The 27,403-nt window shown below is 56.8% G+C and overlaps 1 protein-coding gene across 1 annotated transcript; it reads right to left on the bottom strand.

Annotated features, from left to right (window-relative positions):
- Positions 1–273: 273 nt before the first annotated feature.
- On the bottom strand, positions 274–25,332 carry CNTN2 (contactin 2). Its single transcript, XM_084497617.1, has 23 exons — positions 25,207–25,332; positions 15,414–15,534; positions 11,571–11,715; positions 10,772–10,947; positions 10,437–10,532; positions 9,946–10,155; positions 9,251–9,350; positions 8,832–9,007; positions 8,046–8,182; positions 7,390–7,519; positions 6,375–6,525; positions 5,974–6,101; positions 5,405–5,580; positions 5,146–5,266; positions 4,710–4,868; positions 4,417–4,566; positions 3,611–3,681; positions 3,150–3,384; positions 2,639–2,754; positions 2,102–2,288; positions 1,532–1,644; positions 1,287–1,455; positions 274–729 (listed from the first exon to the last, which is right to left on the bottom strand). The coding sequence occupies exons 2-23, from the start codon at positions 15,466–15,468 to the stop codon at positions 623–625; spliced, it is 3,108 nt and encodes a 1,035-aa protein (XP_084353743.1). The 5' UTR covers positions 15,469–15,534; positions 25,207–25,332; the 3' UTR covers positions 274–622.
- Between the last annotated feature and the right edge of the window lie 2,071 nt (positions 25,333–27,403).

Raw genomic sequence — 27,403 nt, 5'->3', positions numbered from 1 at the left:
CACCATCTAAGCTCTGTGTTCACCCATCTCCTCGGGATGGGGCAGAGATGGATTTCTCTCGTGGCTTTATCTCCTTGGGCTGGTTGCTGCAGAATTTGGCTCCTGTTACGGGGGAAATGATCCCGTCCCCTAATTCATTGGAAATGGCTGTGATGGGGATTGGTGTGGAACATGCTGAAATCCTGAAATTCACTTTGAAATCCTCAGTCCCCGTCCTCCCTTTCCCCTCCCACAAATACACTGTACGTATTAAAAAAAAAAAAAAAAGTCAAGTTTAGCAGTCTGAGTATTTTAGTACATGGCTTCATAAGGCAGAAAACCTACTCGATACAGTGTGTGGGGCAGTTGGCTGTCAGAATTCACGTGGAATTCCTTGTTTTACTCAGTTCTTTAAAAAACCTTTGCTTGGTTAAAGACCCATGTCTTGTATGAAATCTTGTGTTCCTCCAAAGAAAAAAAAAAAGCCGTTTCTTTTCTTCCTCCCTTAAAACATCGTTGTCAAATCCTTTCTCTGTGAAGCTGCTGGGACACAAACATGAAGTTTCAGCAGCCCAAAATGGAGCAGTTCCCCGCTGCCTTGGGAGGAAGCGTGGCCAGGAGTCCTCGGCTGCGCTGGCCACCATCAGAGCTCCAGGTAGCCGATCAGGGCCAGCATTACGAGCGAGTTGGCGACGATGACAGCGTGCGGCACCGGCCTCGTCACCGAGTCCTCCACCATCATACTCGTCCCTGAAAGAAAGGGAGCAGGGAAGGAGCAACCTGGTGGTTGCAGTGCCAAAAGCTGGGGCTGGGCTGAGACTGGGGGCACATAAGAGGAGTCAGGATTTCACTCTTAGGCAGTGTGATTTGGGTGGGAGTGGGGGACTACAGGGCTTTAGCAGTAAGTGTTAATTCTGGGGTCAGATCAGACTAAAAGGTTGCTCGGAGTCTGGAGGGAGGTTACTTGATGCGGTGCTGGAGAGGGACGCTTCAGAAGTTCCTTTAAGCGAACAACCAAAGGGAACCACAGATCGGTTCCAGAGATTTGACATAAAACACCAGGGCAAGGTGTTCCCTGAGCTCCTGAAGGGGAAAAGGGGGATTTTAAAACATTACGGTGCTGCTGTGCTGCGTTGGCCGTGGCGGGGAGGAGCGGTGACAAAGTCATCGCTTGTCAAAGAGCCCTGGCAGGAGATCATCATCCCCAGGAGGCAGTCCTGCAGGTGAACTGGGCTTGTTTTTTGGTGGTCTGGGACGTGCCCTGTAAGCAGTGCACGGGGTACGTGTGGTCAGAGAGGTGTACGTACCGCTGTTCCGCAGGATGTGAACTTCAGCGGGGACCCCATCTCCCCCGGGCCCCGTCACCCGGATCTGCACGAAGGCGTGAGTGAAATCTTCAGGGACCGGGATGTCGATCCGGCTCTTGCTGGCCAGGTACAGCGTGGGAGCGGAGTGGGAATCCTGCCGGTAGAGCATCTGTTGGGAGAAGTTTGTGTGTTCACCACGATTCCCACGGGGCCACGTGTAAGAGGCCGGCTGCGCGCTGCAGTACCTTGTACCCCGTAACCGCAGACTCATCCGTGTGTGCCACCACGGGGTCCCACTTGATGCTGACCGTAGACCCCAAAAAAGTCCAGGAGATGTTGCCAGGTGGCCTCCTCGGAGCTAAGAGACACAAAAGGAGGCAGATTCAGCAAGGCGAGGGGCGAGGAGGAGCTTGTGCTGCCTGCAGGAATCTCCTGGGACTCTGACTGATAGGGCTGCTGGCAACACCCTGGTTGGCGTAATGGGAAGTATCCCAGCAAAATGTACAATGTTCTTGCAGAAGAGAAGGAAAAACACGGTATATATATTTTTTTTCTAGGTGCTGTTGGTATCAAATGATGTTTTCTCCCTGCAGGGCTCAAGGTATTTCTTTATGACTGTGACTCTGAGCACGGATCTCAGAGCGCAAGGCTGATCTGAGGACGTGCAGGGAGCTGTTCTATTGACCAGCTGAAATGGCTTTAGGGCACCGAGAGGTAAAAGCTAATCGATTTGTTGATCACTGGGGGTCCACTGGAGGAAACAGCTGATGGGGAGAGTAGGATGCTGGGGCTGGAGGTGCTCAGGGCTCACTCACGTGGCTTTGTGGTCGTGACGTTGGTAGAAGGGCTGGGGGGCCCGGTCCCAGCTCGGTTGTAAGCTCTGACCGAGACGTGGTATTTCGTGTTGGGGTTTAGGCCAGTTACGTGAGCTGATGTGACCAGCCCGGCTGTTCGCACTCTGTCGGCTGCCTCCTCCTTGTCGCCATCCTTCCAGTACCGGATCTAAATGGAAAAGCGTTCGGTAAGGGTAGAGGCATCTGCAAGTCTCCATCCAAGAGCAGTGCTGGACACCTTTGGTACTTGTTTCTGAGCATTTCCCCTAGCGTGTGCCCAGCAGGAAGGTTACAGCCTGTGAGCAAAGGCAAGTACCCTTAAGAGTACTAGCAGTGGCCCCATAAGAGCCTCACACTGTCATTATCCCGTTATCCCTTATCCCGTTATCCCTTATCCCGTTATCCCGTCTTTGGAAACAAAATGCTGTTTCCTTTCATCTTGCTTAGCCTGGGGGAATTTCCCTTGCTGGGCCCTCCCTGTGCCTCTCAGCATCCCTTGTTCCCAGGGCAGTCTGGCACCTCGTAGCCCAGAAGCACGCCGGTCATGTCTCCCTGCTCCACCGGCTCCCAGGACACGTCCATCTCCGAGGACAGAACAGCCTTGGCCGTAACTCTGGACGGAGCCACTTTTGGTTCTGAAAAAGACACAAAAAGGGAATAAAAGCCTCCTTCCACCTCAGGGCAGCGTATTCGGTGTACTGAAAGGAGGGATTCGCCTGCAGCACTGATAACTCGCAGCCTGACAGCTGGCATTGTGTGTACGGAGCAAAGAACAGGGAAGGGATTTAGGGACTTAGTAGGTCAAGGAGACCCACAGCTGCAGGCTGTGAAGATCTCTGTCTGCTCTCGGTGTACGGTCAGGGGTGTGCTGAGGGAAACATCTATCTGGGTACTTGAAGTACGAGATAAATTCGACGCTTTGCTACCAGCTGCTCCTTGAGCAAAAGAAACCTCTCCCACCGGGGAGCTCCGACACCGTGGCTGCTCAGGCGAGGAGCTGTGAGCTCAGAGCCACCGCAGCCCTCCTTACCTTCTTCTGCAGAGTACACGATGGCAGTGAGGCTCTCGGGGCCCTCTCCTTTCCTGTTGTATGCTTTGATCTTCACTTCGAAGGGGGTGTAGGGCCCGATGCTCTCGTTGCGGTACACGTAGTGCAGGGACTCTGCGTGAGGCACCCGTGCGGTGAGCCACCCCTGGGTGCCCTTCTTGCGAAAGGACAAGATGTAGCCGAAGCCGTCCCCGTTCTGGTAGTCCCGTAGTGTGGGCTGCGAGGGGTCGGAAAGAGAAAGGAGCGTGGAAAGGGGCTGGGCACTCACACCCCTGTGCAGATCCCATTCAAACGGGCAAGGCTTTGGGGCTGCCACTACACGCGGTGTTTGGCACGAGCGCACGTGGCAGTTGTGTTGCAGCACTGATTTCCCCGGAGAAATGCCTCGTGCTCCTCCCCCTGGCCCTCTCCCAGCCTCCGAGGCCGGAGCGGCGCTGACTTACCGTCCAGTTGATGATAAGCTCGTTGGGAGCCCCTCCGCCGCCGCCGAGCCCAGATGGTGCCACAGTGGGTGCTGTCACGGCCCCAAACAAAAGCAGACAGCGCAGGTTGGGTAAAAAAAGGATAGCGGGGAAGACAAGCACAAAGACAGGGAGCAGCCAGGCTTTGACAGCTCATTAGAAAAGTGCTGGTCTCCTTTTTTAAGCTGTAAATGTTTCAGATGTCTGTGGCAACGAGGTCTTGGACACTGGTTAGTCCCTGGTGTGCTTATTTGTAGCTAGCACTTCTAAGAGGGGATGAGAATCAAGCTCAAAAGCAGGGAGATGTGAGAGAGCTTAAATTAGAAAGGAGTTAATATGCGTTCATTATGTTGAGAGCACTTCTCCTGCTGGTCTTACATCCCTTCTGCTTATGTGTTCGAGCTACAGAAGATAGAATCAACATGCACAGCTGGGAAATTTATCTCGTGTTTGCACAGTTGTGCTCTGTGATATATATAGTAGGGCTCTCGTCCTCTTCTAAGCTTTGCTGCCCAGACTGCACAGCATTTGAAGCTAGGATTTATAACGGTTTAATATATTGTAACTAAGGCTGGGGAGGCTGGCTGCCAGTTCTGGCACTGCTTTGTCTTTGATGTGTAAACGGGCAGAAAGGCAGAAAATTTCATGGTGGGTTCACCTCTAGGAGCACTCAAGGAGAAGACTAATTGCCGGGGCCCGGGGGTTGTTGCAAGCCAGCCTTCCCCTTCTGGCGTGTAGGGTAGGTGCCTCTGATTCCCCTTTCCTCCTCCGAGCATATCTGCACGTACCTGCTTCTTTGGTGCGGATTTTGCTGGAGGGTAAGCTCGGCTCCCCGACTCCCAGAATGTTGCTCGCTAGGACCCGAAACTCGTAATCCATCCAGGGGATGAGGTTCACCACCTGGGCTGTCTCGGCGTTGCCCTCAATGTTTACAGGATCTATATAATCCAATAACACGAGAGGGGAGCGACCAGAGCGAGTGGGCAGCGTGCGAGCACGGAGCAAGGACTCGGCAGGGAGCTGGCGTCCCTGAGCCCGACCAGCAGGGACCACGCTGCTGCTGCTGCCCCAGGACACTTACTGGTGCGCATCTGCTTCCACTTGTTGGAGAGCAGGGTCCGGGCCTCCACCAGGTACCTGGCGATGGGGCTGTGGTTGTCAAAGCCGCGGCTCCAGCTCAGCTGGACACTGGTGTCACCGATGTCTCTCACCACCACGCCCCCGGGGGGGCCTGGAGGTCCTGGGATGGTGGGGACAGACGAGTTACTAAGATGCCAGCGATTTGGAGGCTTATTGCTCTTTCTATTCTGCACGTCATAAATTAAAATCAAGCCCTTCTTTTCCTTTATTTTCTGTAGCCTGGGAAGTGTCACCTCAGATTTGGGTTCTTTTAAAGCTGCCAAGACTTCACCATCTAATTCAAAAGTGAGATCACGACGTGACTGCAAGGGAGGAGCAAGCCGATCCCTGCAAGCACCGTGCTGCTGCTTCAGGCTAGCAAGGAGCAGGGAAATTACCTCTGACAGTCAGCGTGGCTGACTCCGAAGCGCTGTCCACGACTGTCTGGGCTGTGCACGTGTACCGCCCCGAGTGCTTCAGCTGCGTGTTGAGGATGGTGAGGTCCCCGACGGCTTCCTTCTGCGTGGGGAAGAGGAGACACGGTGGGGAAAGCGTTTGAACGTGCCCCATCTCAACCCGGCATCTGACGTGCAAACGAAGAGGCTGGTGTTAGTGCCACGACCTCGTTGGTGGCACACAATTCCCCTTTCTACTCACCACGCTGGCGCGCCGGTAGTGCCCCTCCGACTTGTCGAAGTCGATGGGGAAATCATCCAGCGACCAGGTGAAAGTCAGGTCCATGGTTGGATCGTGGGACGCGTGGCATTGCAGGGTGAGGTTCTCACCGACGTTGATGTCGGCGCTAGATGGTGCCAACGTGATTTTGGTGGCATCTGCAGGGAAAGAGGAGGGAGGGCTGTTAGCTGCAAGTGGCCTCCGTGTGCCAGAGTTACGTTAACGGGGTGGAGCATCCAAATGATCTAACACTTCCTAAACTGACGTCGTCCCTCTCTAACAGGAGCTGGCTGTGGTTTTGTCAGAGGAAGATAAGGGATTAGAGTGAATGGAAATTAGAAATGCTTTTCCCAAGGACCAGTTGGTGGTAGGTGTGATTTGGTGGGTCAGGCAGAAGCTTTGCTGCTGTACAGGCTGAAATGTTTCTGATTCCCTGAGCACCGTACTGCTTTTGGGGGTGTAAAGAGAGGAGAAATAAGCTTTAATTCACATTGTGGCATTCTTAGGTGTTTCCTGCTTGATTGACCCCAAGTCAAGCCAAACATCTCTACCTCGAACGGAGAGGATTCCCGTGCTGTTGGCTTTGCCCATGAAATTCTCAGCAAAGCAGGTATACTTCCCCTCATCAGATTTGCTTATGTTCTGCAGGATCAAGGTGCCGTCTGCGGTAATAGTCACCCTGGAAATGAAGAAGAACCATAACAAGAAAGAAGGTTAAAAAGCCTGTTCACTCTACCCCTGCCAAACACTTTCCAGCTCTTGTTGGTTTCGGACAAAATGATGATAGAGACAGGACCACAAATACTATGGAAGAGGTTTTTTAAAGAAGGAACTAGAACAACAAAGCGTGTGTGTCGAGGGATGTAGCAGCACACTTGGATCATCGAGTCCAGTCTTCTGGCAAGAAAAAAAGTGATTTTAGCTATGGTTTGTGGGTACTCTGTGCTGCTACCTGCTACTGTTGATCAGAAGTTCAGTCCCTTTGGTCCAGAGCACAGTGGCTTTTGGTGCTGCTCTCGGTTGGCACGGGATGATGACCTTCCCGCTTCGGGCTGCAGGTATCAGTCGTTTCACTGGGTTTAGTCTAAAATCTGGTGCTAAGGCTACGGGGGGGAAAACAGAGGATTAAGGAATGATTAGAAAAACCCTGCTCTGTAAGCATTTTAACTGCCGTGTAGCTAGGTATTGATTTGTTGTTAGATGGCCTGGTAACAAAGCATGGCAGTATCTGGAGCGGGATGAAGGCGCGATTCCTCTGCTGCCGGCTGTCAGACGCCTGCCAAGGCAGGTGCTAGGTGGCACGCGTCGTACTGAGCGATGGCAGTGTGACCCTAACCAGTGCAAGGTCTTTGAGAGGCACAAGAACAGCTGCTTCTGAAAATGTAGAGGATGTTCCCTTCAGTGTCCCGACCAAAATCCCCTGGTGTAAGTACAGACACCCAGCTTGCCTGAAACTCCTCCTGGAATCGGGCTTAATTTGGTGCATTGCCGTGCATTAACGTTAAATAATTGCAGCTTAGGGCCTTTAGTTTGTCTCTAGTGTTAATGCCCATAAGGAATTAAACTGTCAGACTCATGTGGAACAAGTTTGGCCTCAGCCCGGTTCCAGTCCCCATCCATCTAAGCAGTCAGGATGGATACCGAGCTCTTTTTCTGACATCTTTCCTCCCCAAAAGGGGAAGGTTGTGTGATGGGAGGGAGCAGGTCGTGCTGCTGTCTGTCCTGTACACTTTCTGTAGCTAAACAGATGTCCTTGTGCTCTTTCAGCAGTACTGAGCTTACAGGAGATTCAAATGTTAAGGGCTTGTAGAGCGTCTTGCTGAGCCAGCAGCTACATTTCAATGGTGAGTGAAGCAGGATTTGTCTGCTCTCATCTCACTGAGATTGCCAGCAGAGTATATCAGGAAAAGATCTAAAATGCTTCAGTGTCCCATTGAAACCCAGAGCACTGGGGAATGAGAAATTACCTTGCACTGTTAATTCAGCACTTGCATATACCGTGCCATGCTTGTTCTCAGCCACACACTGATACATGCCAGAGTCCTCCAGGACTAGCTTGGAAAATCTCAGCTCTCCACCGCTCACTTCGATGCGGTTCTGTACAGGCAAACGAGAGGACGAACCCATTAGATGAGAAAAACAAAAACGGAACTCAGGCCTCGTGTGTTCAGGGCTGAGCTTCATTACAGACTCGTGTGGCAGTTTGGAGCCAGCCTGGTTTTCTGCGGGAGAAAACGTGGGCCGTTTTTTTTTTTTGCGTCCAGCCGGCACCACGCATCCCTGTGCTGCCTGCTGAGACTTCTGAGTGCCTGAGCAGCAGCTTGCAGGTCATACAGCGGCAAGTCCAAGGTGCTACTTATCCGCCCCGAGAACTGGCCACGAGCTCCTGCAGCTGCATGAAACAATGGCTGGGATGGCAGCGAGACGGGAGGAGGAACCTGCTGCGGGTAAGGACCATGCCATCGCTTTGCAGCCTCATGGGGGCGCATGGAAGAGGGGTGATAAACCGGGGGGGTCGAGATGGATTTGCAGCGAGGCAGAAGGGGCTCGAAGTGTGGAGCAGCAGCTTCGGTACTGCGAGGCCTGGGGCGCACGGAGGAGTTGCTGCTGCCCGTGCTGGTACCTGGGAGGTGAGTGGCTGCCCGTCCCGCAGCCAACGCACCGCCGGCCGGGGTTTGCCGGCCGCCGCGCAGCTCCAGCGCAGGTCGGACCCGATGTCGGCTTCCGTGTCCGTGATCACCTTCAGCCACTCCGGCTGAGCTGCAAAGGAGCAAGAGAGGGTGGCAGAGCCAAGAGGATCAGATGAGAGGCGCGCCGTGCCAGGCAGGCAGAAGGACGCTCATTGTGTCATCTCCGCTGGCAGATGTATTTATCGCGGCGCGTTTCACCATGGGAACAGCCTTTTGCCTTTTGTGCAGCGACGCAAGGCTGAGTCCTCCATGGGTCTGGCTGCTGCTGTGCATGTGGGCTGCACGGAATTATGGCAGAAGCCAGGTCTGAGGAAGAATAGCGTGATTTCTCTTCCTAAGAATAAACGCAGCCATTCCTGACCTTCAGGAACAACCGGATTCGGACTGGGAGAACCACGTTAAGTTTGCAGCTTGTCTAGGTCTGATGAATAGCTCCAAGCCCTAACCCTTGTGAAAAGAGCCCAGGCGTGGAGAAGACTTTGGGCGAGAGCCAAATCTGCTTTTACTAACACTGCGCTCCCGTTCCTGGTTACCTCATTTTTGCTACAATTATTTTAGGCCAAGTTAAGAGGTCTCTGTGCTTGCAATAGCCTTTGTCAGGGCTTTGCGATGGGTTTAGCTGGGGCTGATACAAGGCAGGAGTTCCTCTCCCAGGGGTTCACTCTGCTGCCCGGGCCATCTCACTGTGCCCTGTACAGCGTGGGGTTTGTCTGCCTTACCTTGAATGATGATGCGGCCCTGGTAGGTGTCCCTCCCTTTGATGTTTTCAGCCTCACACTCGTAAGTGCCTTCATCCTCAAAGCCAACGTCCTGGATCTGCAGGAGGGGCTCGCTGGAGATCCACTTGGAGGCCTGCGAACCGTCCAGCTTCCTCCACTTTATCCGAGGAACGGGGCTACGGGAAAGCAAATCCGGTGAAGCCCAGCCCTGGGCTCTGGTGCAGCAGGCTGCCCGCGCTGTGCAGTGTGGTGTGACTCCAGCCCTGGTCAGCCAGCTCCCAGCCCAGCTGGGCCTCGGCCAGCAGGACAGCTTGGTTTCACCCCTCCATCCCTCCTGCTATTCCCCCTCCTGGCCTATATCCCTCAGACAGGGGCTGTGATGCCCTCCCCTCCCCGAGCGAAGCGGTTGCTGCACTCACTTTCCAAAGGCAAAGCACTCCAAAGTCACCATCTGCCCGGCCAGAGCGTAGGTGTCCGCAGGAAACCTGGCTTTTATGCTGGGTGCATACTGCCTGGCGTCTGTTAAAAGGAAGGCACTGGTGAGGAGTTCTGGATGGCTTCAAAACCGCACGCGTGAGGTCTTAGAGGGCAAAGAGACCTGCAAGGTTTCACTGCTTTGAAGAACCTTCATGGGTACGGGTAATTTGTGGGTGGGCAGAGGCTAAGTTTCATTTTCCTTTTAAAAGAGCTTCTGCTAAGGACTCTAAAAACCTCCATGTACAGCACCTCAAGACCATTTCTCCTTGATTTTCTACTACTTAACTCCCTTTCCTCTGACCGAGAGGTCTCTTTAGCTGCACCTCTGTGAGGTCACCAAAGGCAGAAAGTCACCCGCGGTTCCAGGGGTACAGGAGCCTGCCCAGGCTGTTCCTGGTGCCATTTCTATTTTACAGACAAACAGAACGACCCCACTGGTGGCAGCAATAGCAGCAAAGCCATACGAGAGGGCTGCTTCCCCCAGGCTCCAGCCAATTATTGTTTTCATAAGCTCTTAAACTCCCCCGAGAGTCTGGTGGGTGAGTGCTTAGGGCCTCGTGGAGCCCGTGTGCTTTGAGGCAGTTTGTTAATTTTTGCATTTCACCCAGCCCTCGTAGGACACTCCAGGAGCACTGACCCTCTGCAGCCAGGCTGAGCCGGGAGAACTTGCTGAAAACGCTCTTGGTGATGAAGTCGATGTGGCTGGTGGCAAAGCACGAGTAGTTCCCCAGGTCGGAAGCCTCCGTCTTGGCGATGTAAAGGTTTCCTGTGGTCTGAGAGACGAAACGCCTTCCGTCGGCTGGGATGAAGTTGGGAAACTCGTTCAGAAGCCATCGGTAGGACAAGCCTGTGGGGAGCAGAGAAAGGAGCGAACTGCACGCGTTGCCAGCGTCCTCTCGGATGGGATTAAGCCAAGCAGGCCGTTTTCTAGCCCAGAAACTGCTCCTTGGATGGCACTTATTTTCTCCCCGTGCTTAGTCTTATCTCCGCTTTGTTGCTTTATGGAGTCTGAATTGAAAAAATACCGCTTCCCTAAAATTCCCCCAGAAACCAAGGAGCGAGTCCCATGTCTGGGAGCTGCTCGCTCTGTCCCGTCTCTTCCCCTGGCCCTGGCCCCGCCGCCCTTACCTGGGTAATGGGGCGGGGGGCTGCAGGCGAACATCACTCCCCAGCCTTCCGTAATCTTCACGGGGTCTCGCTCTTCGGCAGAGAATTCCTGCAAAACTAAACACGCAGAGTGAAACCTGGCCTTTATTTGATCTCCTCTTTATTTTATCGGATTCCTACGGCACCTCCTCGGCCATAGGAAGCGCCTGGGGACCTCTCCAAGTGCCGCTGCTGGTACCAGGTACAGGAGAGCTCCCCTCCAGCCTTTATTAACGGGGTACGGGGGGAGCTCAGTTCACCCCAGTGTCACCATGGCTGCGTTTCATTTACCTCGTGGGGACAAACATGGGACTTACAGCCAAAGCGCAGGGAGGCTTCCCTGCTCACCACCGTGCCCCTGGAGTTCGAGGCCACGCACTGGTAGGAGCCGGCGTCCTTGGCTTTTACGGGGTTGCTTATCACCAGGTCGCCTGCAACCAGCCGGTAACGGGAATCTGGCTCCATCTTCAGCTCCGTGCCGTTCATCTTCCACCTGCCAGGAGCATGCAGAGAGAGGGGAAAATGAGTACAGGGAGCTGTGCTCGTTCGTTCTTCCAGCTGTGGTGTTGGGATTGGAGTTAGATTTGTGGCTGGGACCTGGGGGCGAGGCACACCGTGTGTAGATAAGGAGGCTCGTTCCTGCGTGGTGATCTGCTTTATGTGAAAGTGGAGAAGAGAAAACGGAGCTCATGGTTGTGTCCTAGTCCTGGTACAGAATGGGGAGAGGCTTTGGCCTTGGCTTGGCCATTCCTCAGCAGGGAGCAGCCCCATCTCTGCTGGGACCACTGGGCTGGAGCCCTTTGATGGGCAAAACTCTCCCAGTGCCAGAGCTTCAATCTCAGCATTATCTGAGGAGCTCTGCTGGGATTTTGCCACCTCGGGCTGGGTTCAGGTGCGGGTGTTACCGAGCCCTGCACTGCCGACCAGACCTCCAGGACTCCTCCTGGGACAGTTTCTGGTTTCAACACACCCTGCTCCCTTTGTGTTTTAGTGCCAACCTGCCAGAGCCATGCTCACTTCTCCAGAACGTCTCCACAGGAGCTTATAGACACCCGTTCTCGCCGTGTTTAACCACGCAGAGGTTCAGACTTGGTGTCTGAGAACAGGCGAGCTCACCTGTAGGTCGCAGGAGGACTGGCTCTTGCTCGACAAGCCAGCGTCACTTTCTCTTCTGCCGAGCCTTCAGGGAAGAGGGTGTGGGCAGGCTGCTCCTCGAACACGGGCCCGTAGGTCCTGCTGCTACTCTGGGCTTGGCACCAAACTGCAAGGGAGGGGAAAGCAGCTGAGCAAAACTGAGCTTTCTCTAAAAATCCCGATGTTTGGTTGCGTAGGGTGTCCCTGGCGGCATCAGAACTCGATGTAGAATAAAAGAGGGAGCAAGGTGCAAGTCGCAGCCCATCTGTCGCTGCAGCCCAGCCCCAAGCAGGGCTGGGGCAGACCGTGTGTGCCTCGCAGCGAGCATCTCACACCGACTCTGCTGCGCCACGGGGAGCAGACGTGCTGGAAGCTGAGCACACGGAGGAGCGCTGGCACACGCCTCTCGCACAGCCCTGCACAGACGGGGCTGGGGCTGGGAATGCCTGGGTGCCCTCGTTGGTCCTGGCAGCGAGGACGTGCTGCTGTCTGCTCGGCACAGACCTTGGCTGCTCGGTTCCTCCTTTGTCCTCCAGGACGAGGGAGGAGAGAGAAGCCTGGATCTTCGCAGTAAGCTCTCGGCTCTGCCGCTGACTCCCTGCACAGGGGTCTGACCCCCTCCATCCCTGCCTCTGCTCTCGGTTTGACTCCAACCTGCTGCTTTCGTGTTCAGACATGGGTTCGGTTCTGCTCTTGAGCCTGCCTCAGGCAGAGGCACGAGAGGAACCTAAAAACCTGCCCGCTTTCTGGGGTGCTGTGCCCAGGCTGCCCTTTGGCACGATGTTTCCCCGGGAGGTGCCGGCTGTCCGCGGTGACAGCTTCTGCATCTCAGATAAAAGACAAACCCTAGCAGGCTCCCTTCCACGCAGGCTTCGTGGAAATGACAATGCAGAGAGGCGAGAACAAAGCAGAAGCCGCCTGGAAATCTTTGCCTGCAAAAACAACCGGCGAGATAATCGCTGCCGGGATGTTCTGTTCCCGGCACCTGGAGGAACGCCTGTCCCCTCGCGGGGCCGGAGCCACCTCAAGGCTCTGTGCTTCCCAGCGCGGTCCCCTCGGTCTGCAGCGATAAGCCAGGAGATGCTCGGCTGCCCCCAGGATCCTTCATTGCTCTGTAATTGCATTAATAACCGCCTCCAAGCCGCCGTGCCAACCAGCAAGCTGCTTCCTTCCCTACCGTACGCAGCACGCTCGGCGGTTAAATTAAGCGACTCCAGCCAGGGTGATGTTTTATGCAGGACGAACTTCCAGCAGGGAGCAGCCAGCTCGGCTCTCTGGGGCTCGGGGGAAGCAGCCCCGTACCTGTAGCTCCCGGGGTTCGTCTCATGTTCCTGCTGCTCCTGCGTGCGGAGACGAGGGCGAGAAGGGAGAGGGGCCCGGCTAATTGGCTCGGTGGGTTCCCAGCAGCTGTTTGCTGCCTGCCTCTGCTCCTCCTGTCCCAGCCTTGCCCAATTACCGGGGCTCTCTGCTCCTGCCAGCGTGGATGAGCTGCTGCAAGGGAACCCCACGCAGGCAGCAGCCTGCTGCTCCCTGCTGTCACCCCGGGAGGGGGGCTGCAGCCTGCGGCTCAATCTTTGGGATAAGAGGAGTGGGGTTTTTTTGAGGGTTGTATTCCCTCCAGATCCGTGTAGGTGCCGTTTTCCTTCTCGAGTAGCTATATTCACAAAGGAGAAGCTTGGCTAAGCTGGAAATGGTCTCTCGGTTGGTTCAGCAGAGGCTGTGCTGAGCAGGTCTCAGCTGGAAATAGCTCTCTGCTGACCGGCACTTAAAATAATCATGAGTTAATGGAGAATTAATAAGAACGTGGCGTGTTCCTTGTGTCCTGGTGGGTGGTGGAGAACGGATTAAGGATTAACGGCTCTGCATTCTGAGATTAATTGGGAGCATATAATAAATAATTTCGACCTGTTTAACAAATAATCTGTATATTACTGACACTCCCAAGCATGCCTCTTCTCATGGGATGCTCTTTCCCGATGAAGCCACCTTAGCTAACCATCCCTTCTGGTTCCACCCAGAGCCTGCACCCCGCTGCTGTCCTCTGCTGTCCCTCTCTGCCTGCCAAGGTTGTGGACTCCAGCAGCCGGGCATTGATTTTCTCACGTGTAATCAATGCCACGAGGCCGGATGATTTTGTGTGGACGGCTCCAAGGTGCCCGGCTGGTGCTGGAGGTGAACTGCCTGCATCTGCCCCGTGAAGCTGAACAAGCGGCGGGCTGAAGCACTAACCGAGCAGTTACAGGTTCAGGATAGAGTTAAGAGCTGAGAATTGATATCATCAAAGAGATCTGAGCACCTCCAAGGCTGATCAGCTGCTGGTTTCTGGCCGTGTGGCTCCTTGCTTTTATTGTTAGCGTTTGGGGTGTGCTGGCAGCCAGAGCTGGAAGGCTCAGGTGTCCAGGAGGCTGAACACAGTGTGCCGAGCCCCACGCTGGCTTCAGAGACCAGGAAATGAGAAATGTCTCAGCTGGACGTGTTCCAGGATGGATTCCAGTTCACGAGCACAGCAGCAGCAATCCTTTTGCCCAGCCCAGGCAGCAAACCCTTAGCTCCGGCACGCTGACCACAGCCCGAAGCCTGGCACGTGAGGGAGCCGGGCGATTAATTGGGTTTATAGAAAGACTGAACACAACACGTGTGCACAAAATCAAAGTGGTTATTTTTAAAGAAGCCTTCTGAGGAACAAAGGGACAGCGCTTTGGGTAGCCTTCAAGGTTTTTTTTTTGTGGCCTTTAATGAATGAAGAAAGGCCAGAGAGATCTTTAGACTTCCCTAATAATTCATTAGACACCTTTCTATTCACTGTAAGCTTTAAACCTCTTTGCATCCTCGGGAAGTCATTGTTTTGGGGATGAGCAGAGGCACGGGGGGTGTTACCAACCCAGCCTGGAGCTTTTGGGTTCTGACCTCACCCTCTCCAGAGGGTTTCCTTGAGCCTCATCTCGAGCTGCCATTATTCGGTCCCTGGTCCCTCGCTCATGTTTCCAGTGAGGATTTCTCTGTCCCAGCTGGTTCCCGAGATCCATGGCATCATCAGCCAAAGGTCGAGAGAAAACAACCCTCGCAGGGTTTTGCAGCGAGCCGCTTTTTATGGGCTCAGCTTGGAGCAAGTTGTAGGAACTCAGCTGGTTAATGGGAGAGCCCAGCTCCGTCTTGCAGCCTCTACCAGATTTGGGTCAGAGTGATTTCCAAACAGGCTAATTGCCTCCCAATCTAGGGCAGCCACCCCTCCCTTTTCCTCCTCTGGGACCCACAGAACATTAAAAGGTAATCAGATATTTATAAAGACAGCCAAGCAGTCTCTTCCTGGGATGATGAATTAGCTTGAAGACATTATCTAATTCTCAGCTGTCTGAAATGAAACATCTCCCTGCTGAAAAGGGGCCTTCAAAATGTAGCCTGAGACTCCCCAAGATCCAGGAACGGTCCCCAGCGGATGCCAAATGGGAGAATCTTTGCAGCCGGGGCAGGGCAGAAGAGGCACCCCTAGAAGAACCAGGAGGGGAAGCAGCTTCACCGCGAGCGAGCTCTGCTGGCAGAAAGAATTCATCCCGGTGCAGAGGCCAGAGTGAAGCCGAGGGAACAAAGCTGGGCGACCACAGACACGTTCCCTGGCTACAAAAACCACCTGGGAGGCACAGGCAGTGCCGCAGCCACGAAAGCTGAGCATGGAGAGGTTCGTGCCCGGTGAGCAAAGCACCACTGCATCGTGTGCCCGGGGTTGTGTCCCATTCGGGACCCCCTACAGGGTCTGAGCACCCTGCTGAGCCCCTCTCGGCCACCCCACGACAGCTCCAGCCCAGAGGGGCCAGGGGCTGCTCTTACCCACGCAGGTGACGACAGCCAGGGACGCGCAGACAAATCCCACGGCGCCTCCCATCCTGCGCCTCCGGCCGGGTTGTGGCCCCTGTGGCCGTGTCTCTACGGGCGAGCGGGGACAGCGGCCCTAAAAGAGAAACACAGCGATTGTCTGCGGGCTTCTGTGGCTCCCCAAGGACCCCGTGTCCAGCTGCACGTCCCCACGGGCCCGGCACCAGGGTGTCTTTTCCTGGTGAGGAATGCAGAGGTCTGAAGGAGCTTTTTTCCTTGGGAAATTATTCCCCCTCCACCTCCTCCCCTTACCATCCGCTCTTCTTCCTCCCTCCTCCAAAACTAATGCTTTCTTAGCATATTTTTCAACTTAAAAAAAAGCCAGAAGCATGCAGGGTACTGGGGGGAGAAGGGAGAAAGAATCTCTTCTTGTTATTTTGTCAGAAAGTCGTCTCGAGTTGACTCTCTCCAGGCAGGCTGTGGCTGCCTGCGGGCATCCTGCCTGCCCCAAGCCGCTCCCCTGCTCTGGAGAGCTCGGGGGGGACCCAGCTCATCGCTGCAGGCTCCCGGGGGTGCTGGGGGAGCAGGGGGGTGCCCAGCGAGGTGCCCACCTGCTGGGTAATTTCCTGCCTTTCTTCAAAGTAAAAAGCATTTGAATAGCTAAGATGAGATAAAGGAGCACCGAGGCATCTCTGGTGCCGTGGGGGGCACATCAGTAGGTGGAGGGGTGTTTTCCGGCCCCCTCCTCATTCTCCTGATTTCCAGGCTCTTTCTCAAAAGCATCCAAAACCAAACCAGAGCTGTTTGGGCAGCCCCGTGTCCCTGCAGCCAGCGTGGACAACCCCAGCTGGGCCGTGTGTGCCCTCCTGGCTAAAAACACCGCAGGAGCAGCTTCAGCGTGCGCACCCCTTTCCTTGCAGTCCTGACAAAGGCGCCGCGGTGCTTTTGCATCTTATCTCCCCCCCTTTTTGTGAACAACGGCATCTGAAGTAAGGCACGGAGGAGCCCCGCGTTCCCTGGTGCTCTCCCCAGCCGGCGGCGCTGCCAGGAGCCGGGCTGCGAGCTCTCCTTCCCCCCAGCTCCAGCTGGTGCCGCTTCCCCTCGCTCCCTGCCCATCTGCCTGCCCGAAGCAGGCCGGGCTGCTCCTCGCCCCCCGTGGCTAGGGCTGCCTTTTTTCTGGCCCGTGGGACACGGCGAGCATCACTGCTCCCCAAAATCCAGTGCCCTGCTCGCTGCTAGTAGCCCTTGAGATGCACCCGAGCAAACACGGGGACGGTTCTGCGTTTGCTTCGTGGCTCTGGGGGCTGGGGGAGCCACCTGGGCTCTGAATCCTCGCCTGAATAAGATCGTGCTACCCACACTTTAAAGGGAGGAGACGGCATCCCGCATCCTCCTCGATTTGCCCGTGCTTGGGCTGGAGCTGGCCCAAGGGGAGCAGAGCCCAGCCTGCCCCCGCCAGCTCACGCTCCGGCCAAACACCTCCTGCAGCACAGACCCCAAAATAGGGCCGGTGCTCGGCGCACGCCGCAGCTGGGCAAGGAAAACCCTGCCCCAAAGCAGGGGCAGTCACGGGGTGGCAGAGGGGAGGGTTTGGGGACGGAGCACGGTTTGTGCCAGCTGCCCCGGAGTGAGTCAGCCCTATGAAATCACTCGATGGCACCGGGAATCATGCCCCAAACGGCGTCCTGAACCCGCGGCCTTTCAGCTAACACTGCCTCATTGTTTCCTGGTGTCCCCCCCCTCCGTGGCTGCTTCCCCCTCGTGTGTTTGTGCGCCCGTCCTAAGCGCCCTGGGACGAGCAGCAGCCTCCTGCTCGAGTCGTTTCAGTCCCAGCTCCTCGTCTCACTTTTCCTCTCTCTTTTAAAGCAAATCCGAGATGAAGAGGGGAAGGGTGCTGTGTGAAATGCAGGGGCTGTGTGTGAGGGGGAGCAAATCGCATCCCGCTTCTCCCAGGTGTCAGCTCCTTCAGGAGCCCCGTCCTGGGCAGGGAGAGAAGGGCTGCTGTGACAGCCTCCCCCTGCGGCTTCCTTCCCTGCGGCTGAGCAAAGCTGTTACTTGTAAGAATTAAGCTGATCTGAATTATTTAATTAGTTCTAGATCAATTATTTATTGGGTAAACTACAGCTTTGTTCCCCACTTCTGCAGCTGGCTTTGCGGCTCGCCTCTTTCAGCCCGGACCTCCCCATCTACTCCGATTCCCGATTTGCACATTTTCTTTCCTTGCTTCCTCGTGTGCGCTACCTCTGCCTCTCCAGGCTCCTGCACGCTCAGACGTGGGTGCTGCGAGGAACTGATACAGGTGGGGACCTTTGTAAAAATTAGGAAAGCGATACCCAGGGAGAGCTCCAGACGTTGTCCGCATCACAGGAGAGTGAGAGAGAACAGAGTCATGTCTACGAGTGCTGAGGTTGTATCTGTTTGCAGCTAGAGGCTGGACCAAACATCCCTCCCAGGCTCTTTGCACACCCCTGGTTGTTGTAGTGCCCTTGTGCCGCGAGCCAACGCTGCCGGGGGCCCTGGCGCTGCAGGAGCACATCTGGGGCTGCGGTGCTGAGTCTGAGTCGTGCTGCACGCCCTGGGGCATCCCCAGGCACTGCCCCCGGCCTCCTTTCCTGCACCTGACTCCGAACTTCTCCCGAGCGCGGCCGTGCACTTTGCATCTGATCCCTCGGTCCCGCTGCCCGTCCTTAATTAGGAGAGGGCCCGCGGGGACCTGTTCTTTCCCCTCTTCGCAGGGTATTTTGACAGTCACTTGAGAGCCTGCTGTTGTACTGAAAGGGGATCTGTCAGCCCCGCTAATGGATGCTGTCATTAATACCTCCAGCAGCAAGGGAGGCATGGGCACACCAGGAAACATGTGCAGGGGCTGCATTAGCACTCTCCGCTGGAGCCCCTGGGAGCCGCGCGCGATCCATTATCAGGGAGGCAGAGCTCTCAGGAAAGAGCTGCTGAGAGAGTTCGAATCCCCCGGAGCCCCTGGGAGAGGAGGTGCTGCCTCATCCTGGGCTCGCTCGGCACCGCTCCTGGCTCTGGAGGAGCATCGATGGATGCTGAGCACCGAGCCCTGGCGTGGGGCACAGCGCTGGCACCGCCACCTCCCCGCTGTCACTGGGAGCTGGCCTTCAGCAAGAGCTGGCACGGCCAGCACAGCCTCAGTGCAACGTGTTACCGGGATCAACGAGTGCCATTTAATCCCCCACGGGTGTGAGAGGAGCAGTGGGGTGTAAGCGGGGCTGCTCCAACGTTTCCCGATGCCGGAGAGCTCCGGAGGGGCAGCGATGCGGTTTGTCCTGCGCTCTGAACGTCCCTTTCACTAAGGAGCGTCTCTGAGGCTGGGAAAGGCACACTGCTCGTCTTGGCTGGAGGCTGAGCTGCAAAACCTGCCCACTGTTAGGTACATTTTGTCCACCTCCAGAACAGCGTGTTTCAGCAAGCTGGAAGTGGTTTTATCGGAATGGGTCTGTCCTCCTGTACAACCCGGCTGTGCTCAGGAGAGGCAGATTTCGGTGCCAGCTCCGGATTCAGCCTTTCCTGAGCTTCTCGGGGCTGACAATCTGCTGGGGTTGCCAACCTGGCGGCCCCAGGACATGCGGCAGCAGAAATCCAGACGCCATCCCACAACAATCCTAAGCAGGGAAGTCCCCAACGCCCGGTGGCCAAAGCACCCCCAGAGGGGTTTGGCAGCCCCGTGGGGGATTTCAGGGGCTGGATGCATTTCTCGTTGCCCCCTGGGCTGCGGTGTTAGCACAAAGGGTGAAGGTTTGGGGTCAGCGCATGCTCTGCAGCGCCCAGCCCGGCTCCTTCTACCTGGGGAAGGGCTGAAGGTGGCACCTGCAGACTGGGAACTCGCACCCAGGTGGGGTGGATGGAGCCAGGTGCCTTCAGCCGAGCCTCAGCCAAGATTTGTGCCCGTGCTGTGGGCAGGGGAAGCGAGGTGCACGGCTGAGATGTTCATGGGGACGAGGGGAACGGCTGGAGGCAGAGGGAGAGGGGCCCCGAGCTCAGTCCCTCTCCCTGTGGAGCTCCCCACGGAGCTGAGAGCTGCCATGCGGGGAGCAGGGGGGGCTTGGAGGCTGATCCCGAGCCCCCAGAGGTCGGGGGTGAAGAGCCTGGCTGGCCCCGTGCCCCCAGGTGTGAGCGGTTGCCATCAGCCCTCGTTAGTGTAATTGCACAGAGGGCTGAGCTCTGCCCTCTTGGCTCAGCACAGAGGCTGGAGAACGTGCTGGAAGGAGGTAGGAGAGGAAAGCAGATAAAAGAAAGACATTTTGGGGGTGCTTGGGGCTTTAGAGGAAGAGAGTGGGTGCTGTAGGGTGGCAGCTTGGGTTACCCACTTGATGTGGCTGGGGAGCCCGAGCTCCCCTGGTGTGGTGTCCGCGCTCGTGTCCATGCCCTGAGAGCAGCCCCAGCATCCTGCCCGTCCCCCGGAGCTGCTGCCTCGGCCGTGTTATGCTTTTGGAAACTAAGGTGAGCAGGAAAAAAAAGAAAAAAGGTAGTGCAGCCTGCAAACAGCTTTGCTTGGGGCTGGAGGAAGAGTTAGTTGTGGTTGCTGGGCCCCCAAACTGGGCATCTCTGAGGCTTGGGGATGGGGTTTGGGTTTGTTGGGGTCTTGGTTCCTGTTGCTTTTTGCTCCGTGGGCTGGGAGCTGTGGTTCCCCCCTCATGCAGCAGTGCTGCAGGGCTCGGAGCAGTGCACCACGAGCTGATTTACATCTGGAGTGATTCTGAATCACCACATCCATGGAAACCAAGGCGCTTCTCCCCCTGGCACCCGCGTTTGGAGAGGTGCTGCCCTGCTCCCCTCACAGGGCTGGGGCTCCGAGGCGTGGGGCAACCCCGAAGGCAACTTTTTGGGTGGTACAGTTGGCTGTAGGATCTGGTCTGGGAGATGAGTGGAGGAAAGAGCCTCACGTGTGCATGGGGGCACCTAAAATAACCCCCAACTGTGCAGCCTACACGGTAAATGAGGTGGCTGCTGTGGGTACGTGCACCTGTGGGGGTACCTGGGTTTGTACAAAGTTTTTTGGGGGTAAGGTGCCATGGGGAAGGATCAGTAACTGTTCTAGTGCTCTGGTTTCATTTAATAACCTCGGTGCTGTGGCTCGGAGGAGGTTTTGTGCCCTCTGCTCAGGGAGGAAAGGCTTTGGGCAGCTGCTTTCCAGAGCTGGGGGACACGAGGTGGGTGCTGTGCCTGCCCTTGGGCTGCGCTGCTGTGCCTGATTATCATTGGTTAATTATAACAAATTGATCAGGATCAGTGTTTGATCAGCAGCTTCTGCTCTTGAGGAGCTCGGAGCAGAAGCTCAGCTGGGTGCCAAACACCCTGAAAAAGTTGGGAGAAAAGTCTGAATAGGGAAGGCGCCGCTGTGGGGTGCAGGAGCTGCTCCGGCGTGGGGCTGCCCAGCGTGCGGCTCCTGCTAACGCCGGGGGAAGGATTATTGTCACCTGGGGATGGGATAAACCCATCTAGTGCTGCTCAGCCCGGGGCAGGGAACAGCAGGAGTTCCTGATGGGATCCCAGCGGTGTTCAAGCACTGTTTTCTGTGTTTAACTCCTTTTTCCCTGAATAATTGGACGGTGCCTTTGTGTGCACCGCAGGTCACGGCACCCCGATGTAAGAGGGTCTCAGTGGGAGTTCTCTTTAGTTCAGCCCCTGTCCAGCAGGCAGAGCCTGGTGCTCGTGCACAGCTCATCCTCTCTTTGTGCAGAGGACAAAGCAGGGATCTGCTTTTGGTCAGGAGGCGTTGATTGGGAGCATGTGGAGACACGGCTGCGTGCAGGCACACGGCTGAGGGGTAATGGCTTTGGGACCGGAGTGGCTGGCACGGTGAAATCTAATTGCCATACACCAGCCAGCGCTATGCGTGCCCCCAAACAAATGCTTTTTCCTGCTCTTCTGGTGTGTCAGGCAGCTGGAGTTAAAAACCTGAGCTTCACAGTGAGTTTTTTGGTTTTTTTTTTTTTTTTTTCAATTGGACCAGATCATATCTCTGGCTATAATCACCCCAGAGCCTTGGGGTGCTTGGAAATCCAGCCCCAAACTCTGAGCCCCTGCTTTGCTGCAATCACCCCTGGATAAATCCTGGGGGCTGGAGCTGCTGTGGCTTAACCCTGAGCTGCCACAGGGGCAAGCTCAGTGCGTGGGGAAGCAAAGCAGCCCCGTGCAAGCAGCCAGCAGAGCTCCTTGCACCGGCCCCAGGCAGCAGCCGAGGGCGGGGAGGAAGAAATCTTGCTGGATTTCCCCTCGAGCTGGACGTGAGCGTGGTGTTCGACCGAGGCCGCCAGCATGCGGCTCCTAAGCTCTCCCCGAAGACTGGTATTTCAATCGATAGCCTGAGTCGATAGCAGCTGGAAGGATGCTCAAAGACTTTGAAAACAAGGCCACAAGTGACTCCAGTTTAGCACGTGGGTGTTGGAGAGATGATGTCTGCTTGAGATGCTTGTTAATGTGCTGAGTGTGGTCGCTCAAGTTCAAGGTATTTGGTGCTCCTTATGGAGGAGCAAATCCGTGGTATGGCAAACCACGGCGTAAGTGCAGTGGGGTGCAACCCTGCAGCATCTTTGTGTAGGAAATGCGGGTTGTTGGGCTGGGGTTACAGCAGATTAGAGGCCTGATTGTCCTGGCAGAGGGGATGGGAGTGGGGTCGGGATGTGTTTGTGCCCTGTGCCTGCTGCCGCAGTCACCCCATACTAAAGCTTCCCCAAAATAAAGCTTCAGATCTCAGGTTTCCCTTCCCTATATCAGAGCACAGCACCACCCACTGAGCACGCACAGCCCCGGGACATCCTCAGCCCCGTCAGCCTCACGAACTCACCCACTTCGTGCTGTCAGTGCTGCCGTGGCGTCACCGGCAGCAGCTCTTTGATGTGGCACCGATATAAATAGCTGCCTACCTGCGCCCGAGCCTATCCCCTCGCTGTCTTGTAAGTCACTTGGTGAGAGCTGGACCCCAGGAGAGGCTGGAGCAAGGGACAGAAAGGGCCCTACAAGGCACCGTGCGCCTGTCCCAGCCCCACAGAGCTCCTTGGCCCTGCTGCACTGCTCGGTGTTTGTGCCGGGGTGATGGGGATGCTGGGGAGGTGGTGACACGGCGCCAGGATCCTCTCCCTCTGAGCTCCTGGGGGAAGCTTGGGATCTCCCCTGTAACGATGCTGCGTTCATCCTGCTCCTCTGAGAGCAGCATCCTTATGTTCAACCTTCTCATCTGTCTCTGTTAAAGTGTTGCTTAACATTCAGCCTCTCCAGCTAGTGCCAAGCTGCTCTCTGCCTTATAAAAACAAGCAAGAACCCGCACAGAACACATGTCCCACTTCCCTTCCTGAGCAGGGGCTCCCTGCTTTTACAGCTCTGCTGTGGGACTGACAGCTCGGCTGGGTGTGCAAGAAATGACACAGGGTAATTTAGGACGTAGGCTGCTCAGCAGGAATAACTCCTGCACTCACTGAGCTCTTGGGGCATCTACATCGGGGTCATGTTGAAGGTCCCTCTGGTAAGGTCCTGGACCCTACAGCTGTGTTGTGGCAATGGGACTAAGGGCGTGTGTCAAAGGGGAAGGAGGGGAGGAACGGTAACACGTTTTGGGTTCAAGGAAACAGCTTTTTATAGCTTGAGGTTTGACCTTGCTTCCTTGCCTGCCAAGACACCTGGTCCCTGTCTACAGCTCACCAGGTACCCAGAGCCATGTAGTGTCTGGAAACCCCAAAATGAGTTAGATTTGGTTAGCTGATCTAGAAGGAGCCTGAGAGCGCTCGTTAGGGCAGGTTTTGGTCATGTTTCTTCCCTTCCACCTGCACTGCCTGACTCCTAAAGGACTCTAAGGAAGCCCGTTACCTCCTCCTGTGTGTCTGGGCTTTGGTGCCATCCCTGGGTGCCCCTGACCAACACGGGGTTCAGCTTCGGTTCCTCATCCCTGGGAAGCCTGATGTGGTCAGGAAGGAGAGAAATGCCCTCAGCTGTGTAGGGAGATGGCAGGCAGTGTTACCTGAGCTGCTTCTCCCCTTGGCAGGTGGCTGCAGGGGCTCGCTTTGTGCCCAGCACCTTCAAGGGAAACCCTCAGAGCACTTTCCATAAAGCTAGGGATGCCCCCTCACTGCCACGGCTGGGTTCTGCTTTCCACAATTTGCTTGTGGTAAGCCTGCAGAGGCAATAATCCTACAGGCTATGAAATTCTCTGCAGAATGACTTCCAGCGACCGAAGTGGTGGTTGCTGTGCTGGGCAGTAATGGATCAGGTGAGGCAGAGGAGCCCTGCGGTTCCTTTGTCTCAGTCCCTTGTAGTCGTGCTCTGGGGAGGGCACGCGGCTGGGCTGAGCACAACCTTGGCATCTTCCCTCGGGCACGGACCCTCCTCGCCTCTCCCTGGAAAGTGTGGTTATTTCTAGAAAGTTTGGGAGCTGTGCTAGCAAAGCAGGCAGCTTTTGGGGTTGTGGTTGTGCAGGTGCTGCTGTCAGGCACAGTCACACCTCTGCCTTCCCTCGCTGCCCCAAGCAGGGTGCTCAGCAAGGTATCCCCCAGCTCTGGGGTGCGTGTGGTGCCCTGGTCTGATTTTCCCCTACCCCTGGGATCCTGAGCTGCCCTAGAGGGTGGCAGGCACACTTCTGCCTCTACTGAGGTGCTGAGAAGTCAGGGACCGTGCATGAGAAGATGGCTTTCCACGGTTTGCTGCCAAATACACGGCCTTGGGAGGTTCCCCTGGGGCTGCAAACCTGCTCCTAAATCTCGTGCTTCAGCTTTGTGTCCTGCGAGCTCCTCGTGGATGTGCCTGGAGGTGGCCTGGGAGGAGCAGGAGCTGTGGGTCTGGCCAAAGCCTGCTGCTGGGGAAGGCTCGGGTTGTTCCCAGCCCTCGGATAGAAGCTGCTGCCTCCCCTCTCAAAGCAACCAGTGTTTCTTTAGGGAGATTACAGTCTCAGGAATGCAACGCCGAGGCTCGTGGGAGGGGTGCAAGCCTTGGGGGAGCAGGGAGAGATTGGTGTGGATGGGGTGCAGAGGGAGGGGGAGCTCAGGAAGTTTAAAACAGGGACCGGGAGCCCCCCCAGCCAGCCCTGAGTGGGGAAGGAGACACATCAAACCCTGCTGGGTGCTCCCAGCCATGGGTGAGCTTCTGTCTGTGACTTTGCACTGAGCCCCCCTGCTTCCAGCTGCAAATCCCCAGCCAGCCTCGATCGCAGCGACACCCCCTGTGCCCAGAGCAGAGCTCCCACCCCACCCGAGATCTGCAGCCCTCGTGGGAGGCGGTGGGGGGGGGGATTTGGGACACCACGCTCATCCTCATGCTCCCTGCCTGAGGAGGAAGCTCGTCTCCTCGGGCTGCGCCGCTCTGGAGGAGTTTTGTGCAGCCGGAGCTTTGCAGCCCCCCTCCGACCCCCCCCCAGACGCAGCAGCCGAGCGAGCCGGGCTCTCCGAAGTGCCACCGGCCAGAGCGCACCAGGGAAGGCGCAACTGCACTAATTAATAACTAATAATCCCCGACCTGCTCCAGAACGGCTATTTCCGTGCCGATCTCGCTCGGCTCAGCCCCTGCCACAAGTGACACCGCCGTAGCCCCCCCCGTTTCCTCCCAACTCCACCCCCGGCTCCTCTCCAGCTCAGGCAGAGCCTGCGTCGCTCCTGCGGAACCATCGCATGGCGAGAAACGCCCGAGCCCACCCCGCGCTCTCGCCTTCCCCGGCCCCGCGTGGGACCCAGCAGGATGCGGCCGCTTCTCCCGACCGCGGGTGCCGGAGGAGAATTGGCCGGGCTGGAAAACGGAGCCCAAAAATCCGCGGCCTCCTTCCTCCGGGGGCGGCTGGAGGAAAGGATGGAGACGCTCTTACCTCGTGCGACTCCTCCGCTTGTGCATGAGCCAGGGCAGAGCGGGGCCCCGCTGCCTCCGGAGCCTGTGCTGCGAGGCAGAGCTCGGTGCTGCCTGCCCGAGCGTGGCTGTGTGCGCCCAAAGCCACTGCAGCATCTCTGCATTAGGATGTGCTCCTCCCTCTCCTCCCTCCTTGCGTGCGCGCTCCCTCGCTCGCTGCCAACCACCACGCCGGTCCCTGGAGAGGGTGTTTTTTTTTTTTTTTTATCATTATTTTTTTTTTCCTTCTGCCTTTACCTCACTTGCCACAGTCCAAGGACCAGTCAGAGAGGCAGAGCGACTCGCAGCATCATGCATAATTCATGGCCAAGCTCAGCAGCCGTGGCTGCTGCTGCTCCTGGCTCCGGCAGAAACCCCCTCGCCTGCGCCCATCGCCTCCGGCTCGCCCCGTCCCTGGGGCCGGAGCAGGTGTGGGGCCCCGGGGCTGAGCAGCCCAGAGTCTTGGGGGGTGGGAGAAGAAAAAAAGGGACCTTTCTGAGCCGGGGGAGTCTCAACGGGGACGCCCACCCCTGTGCCGCGTGAGCGTGTTCTTCTAGATACGCACGCCCCCGGGGCTACATGGATGTGTGTAATTATGTACGTACATAGCCGGGCTCGTGTGTGTGTGTGTGCCCCCCCCGGTTAAAATTGATGCGTGTGGCTGTGTGTGAACACCGCCAGGTTTATGTGGGTGCCGTGGAAGTTGCTTTCTAGCAAAAATTTGGGGCAGCTCCGCTGAGCCAAGCGCCGCCGTCAGAGGTGGGACCCGATCCGTGCGCTGGGGGCCGGGGGCTTTGCAGAGCTCGGCTGCAAAACGAGGGGTCTGCACGGGGGCTGGGACGCTATGAGACGTGGCAGGGACACTCCAGGCCCTCCTCTGTGACACCCTGCGGGCGCTGAGGTCTGGGAGAAGGAGCCGGTTCCGATCGCATCGGGCCGAAGCGGGAGCAGAGCGGTGGGGAGGTGGCACGGCCGCCCCGAGCCTTCCCTCCCTCCCGGCCCCGGCACAGCCCTGCTAATGACGGAAGGAGATCAATGGGCACCGGGCTGTCCACAGGTTAATGGGCTGCAATTACGGAGGAGTAATTAAGGCATTAGTATCTCTATTGATTGGCAAAGCTCCAGGTGTCCGGGCTCCTCCAGCCAGACGGGCACAGGAGGGAGCGTGCCGGGGCGCACGGTGGGGAGGACGCCCGATGGTCCGCCCTGTCCTTCCCTCGCCCTGCGCTCCCTCCTCTGCTCTCAGCTGCTGTTTTGGGGTGAGATCAGCAGAAACTGGGCACGGCAACCTCCTGCAGCCCTTGCTGGGGTGGCCGGTGTTCCGTGCTGGGCACCAGCGCCTGGCGGAGGTGTGTGCGTGAACGTGCCAGCGGGCTCCCAGCCCTCCCTGCATGGCACACGTCGTTTTTTCCACTCACTTTTGGTGGACAGAAAGGAAGAACGGGGTGAGATCCTGCACGCTGCTGCCTGCCCAGCAGGACTGGTGGAGGCACCGAGCGGAGGGAACCCAGGGGAGGTGAAGTGCCCCTGCCCACGGATGGAGGGCAGAGGAGTGGGGGTGGTCCTGCTGCTCTCTGATCCTCTCCTCCCCTCTCCTCCCTCTCTCAGCTCCTCAGGGGTTTCTCTGCTTCTTACGAGGGCATCGCTGCCCCTCGGGTGTTTGTCCTGATGCAGACAGACACCGAGACCACAGCGATGGCAGCTGGGGGGGAAACAGCTCCGTAAGGGCTCCCTGGAATATTTTCCAGAGCTGATGGAGGATGCCTCTTAGCTACAGTGACGGGGATGGGTGGAGCTGGAGCTGTCCCCTCCGAGGGCAATGGGGGCAGGCTGACAGCATCGATCCAGGCCCTGCTGCCCCAGCGGGCAGGCAGAGGTCAGGGGAGAGGTGGGTGTTGTCAAATGCCATAAAAAGGGCCGGGCACTAATGCGTGCGGGTCTCTCCCTGCATCGATCGTGAGGATGAGGATGGGTCCCGTTCACTCACTTCAGGGCAATAAATTTTTTTTTTTCCAACATGAGCGATGGGAACAGGCAGCGTCTATCAGGGAGTGAGCAGGGTGGGAAAACGAGGGGATTTAGGTTTCATTTAGGGTCCTCCTGGCTGAGCCCCCCTGGTTCAGAGGGGTTTGGTTGTGAGTTGGTGGAGCAGCAGCGGGTGCCCACGGGCAGCAGAGATG

The sequence above is a fragment of the Aythya ferina genome (genome assembly GCF_964211825.1).
Source record: "Aythya ferina genome assembly, chromosome: 25".
NCBI lineage: Eukaryota > Metazoa > Chordata > Aves > Anseriformes > Anatidae > Aythya > Aythya ferina.
The sequence above is the reverse complement of the archived record's forward strand: the minus strand, read 5'-3'. Positions and strand labels throughout refer to the sequence as shown.

What these genes read in the sequence shown, in the direction of transcription:
- CNTN2 (XM_084497617.1), bottom strand. Translation starts at nt 15,468, where the DNA reads ATGGGAGGCGCCGTGGGATTTGTCTGCGCGTCCCTGGCTGTCGTCACC. An exon ending in GGGCCGCATCATCATTCAAG is followed by an intron (nt 8,183 to 8,831) that starts GTAAGGCAGACA and finishes GCTCCTTTGCAG; the next exon opens with CTCAGCCGGAGTGGCTGAAG. An exon ending in AATCCGCACCAAAGAAGCAG is followed by an intron (nt 3,682 to 4,416) that starts GTACGTGCAGAT and finishes GGGCCGTGACAG; the next exon opens with CACCCACTGTGGCACCATCT.